This window comes from Trypanosoma cruzi, genomic scaffold (genome assembly GCF_000209065.1).
Source record: "Trypanosoma cruzi strain CL Brener 1047053511993 genomic scaffold, whole genome shotgun sequence".
NCBI lineage: Eukaryota > Euglenozoa > Kinetoplastea > Trypanosomatida > Trypanosomatidae > Trypanosoma > Trypanosoma cruzi.
Window position 1 is genome coordinate 8,362 of NW_001849091.1, and position 1,877 is coordinate 10,238.

Sequence of the window (1,877 nt, forward strand, 5' to 3'; positions counted from 1 at the left end):
TGCGGATCGTCGAGCCACCGCGGCGGCGTGCTGTCGGCTTCTTTGCCGCCGTGACCCCTTCACCCGCACCGTCCCGGATTCGGGTGGGGCGCAGTGGGTTGGCTGACGGGCATTCGTGTACTCGCGTGGCTGCGTGGCACCGCGTGGCTGTGTTGTTTCTGGTTGTCGCCCGTGCTGTTTGTGTCTGCTGATCGGTGTTACTACACACTCTCTCCGCCCTTTTTTCTTTTGCCTAGATTCTCACACCAAGAGCGACCATGGCGAAAACAAAACTGCCGACGATGAAGCGTAAGCTGAAGCGGATTGCCGTGTTTCTGATTCTCTTCATTGCGGTCACGAATTTTCTGTACCTCAGCTTTGTCCCCGCTGACGATGATGGTGCACCGGCACCCAACAACCTCCGCCACCCGCGAGCCTCCGCAGTGGACGACGCAGCGCTTGCTTACATCCCACGCCGTGTTGTGGATACGTGGAGCCGGCGGGAGTATCTGGTTGTGCTGGGCATCCCCTCCACCGACGACGAGGCGAGGCGAACACGACGCAACCTGCAGCGGTCGACGTGCTGGCGGTTCCCCGGAGTGGCGACGAGGGCGAACGACTTCACCGGTGCGATGCTTGTGCTGTACGTCCTTGGGCGGCACCCGTCGCACGGCTACGACTACTCTGCCGCGCTGCTGGAGGAGGCGTCGCAGTGGAACGACGTGGTTGCGCTGCCAATGAACGAGGGCCGTGTGACGACTAACAAAACAATTGGTTCCTATGGTTCTTGGGGCGACGAGGCAAATGTCGGTTTCAGTCGCAAGACGTACATGTGGCTTGACCTTGCGCACCGCCTGTTCCTGACTGCGAGGTACATTGCGAAGGGCGATGACGACATGTTCCTCCGTGTGCCGCTGTTTGTTGCTCACCTGCGCCTACTGCCGCGCCGAGGGATCTACATGGGATACCACATGCTTCCTCCCTCTGGTCCGGAAAGATATATAAGAGGTTACACGTTTATGGTTGGCTGGTGCTACACCCTGTCGAGGGATGTGGCGGAGGCGTTGGTGTCGTACAAGCCGCTGCGCCGCCTGGCCTACCTGCCGTACAGCAAGGAACGCGACCACGAGTTCGCACCCCTTCTTTTTTATGAAGAAGACGTCATGGTCGGTTGGGTTCTTGGGAGTGTATTAAAGTACAAGCCAATGGTATACGTCGAGATGCAGGATTGTCATTTCCATGACGCTCGCAATGGCACGGGGCACTCGCAGGTGGTGCCGACCTCGATTTGTGTCCATCACGTGCGGGAGGACGACTACGCTGCACTGATGGCGCGCTTCGGCAACGACACATCGCTTGTCGCCCGTGTGGAATGGGTCTCCGAGGACACGATTTCTTCTCAGTGCGATTGACAAATGGACGAAATGATCTGTTTTCTGTGCGTGTTGGATACTAATTAATTGCTTGATTGGTTGCTGCATTCCGGTTTGTGCCCTGTGTGCTCCGTGGCCGAACGAAATGGAATGTGTCATTGACCGCCCCGTGCCCCCGTGGAGCGTGTCACTCCCTGCCCTCGACCCGCGTGCGGGAGGTGGTTGTGGAGTCAGTGGGCGCCCGTTGCGTTGTGCTGCGTGTGTGCTGGGCCGCCAATGAACGATGTATGTGAGTCTGTGTTTCTGATACATTTTATTCTGTTAATTGTGCTGTTGGGAAATGGAGTGACTCAGCATTTTTTTTTGTGTGTGCGTTGCTTGCTTCGCCCTTCCCGCGCCTGAGCCCTCACCTCGCGGTTGGGAGCCGCCGGGGATGCATTCTTGTGTTTTCTTGTGATTTATTTGTGAGCGGAGCGTCCCACGGTGCGGCTGCTGTCAGTGCCGATGGTGTGGCTCTCGGTGTGT

At 57.9% G+C, this 1,877-nt stretch overlaps 1 protein-coding gene across 1 annotated transcript, besides 1 other annotated feature; it reads left to right on the top strand.

The window, feature by feature from the left end:
• Positions 1-1,877: part of a sequence feature (areas not merged during assembly with more than two copies in the genome that could not be assigned to a particular haplotype) that runs on past the window's edge.
• Tc00.1047053509263.10 (UDP-Gal or UDP-GlcNAc-dependent glycosyltransferase, putative) lies at positions 258-1,391 on the top strand (the record flags this gene model as incomplete). The annotated part of the gene is made up of 1 exon (XM_797880.1): positions 258-1,391. One exon carries the CDS (start codon positions 258-260, stop codon positions 1,389-1,391), a length of 1,134 nt encoding a protein of 377 aa, XP_802973.1.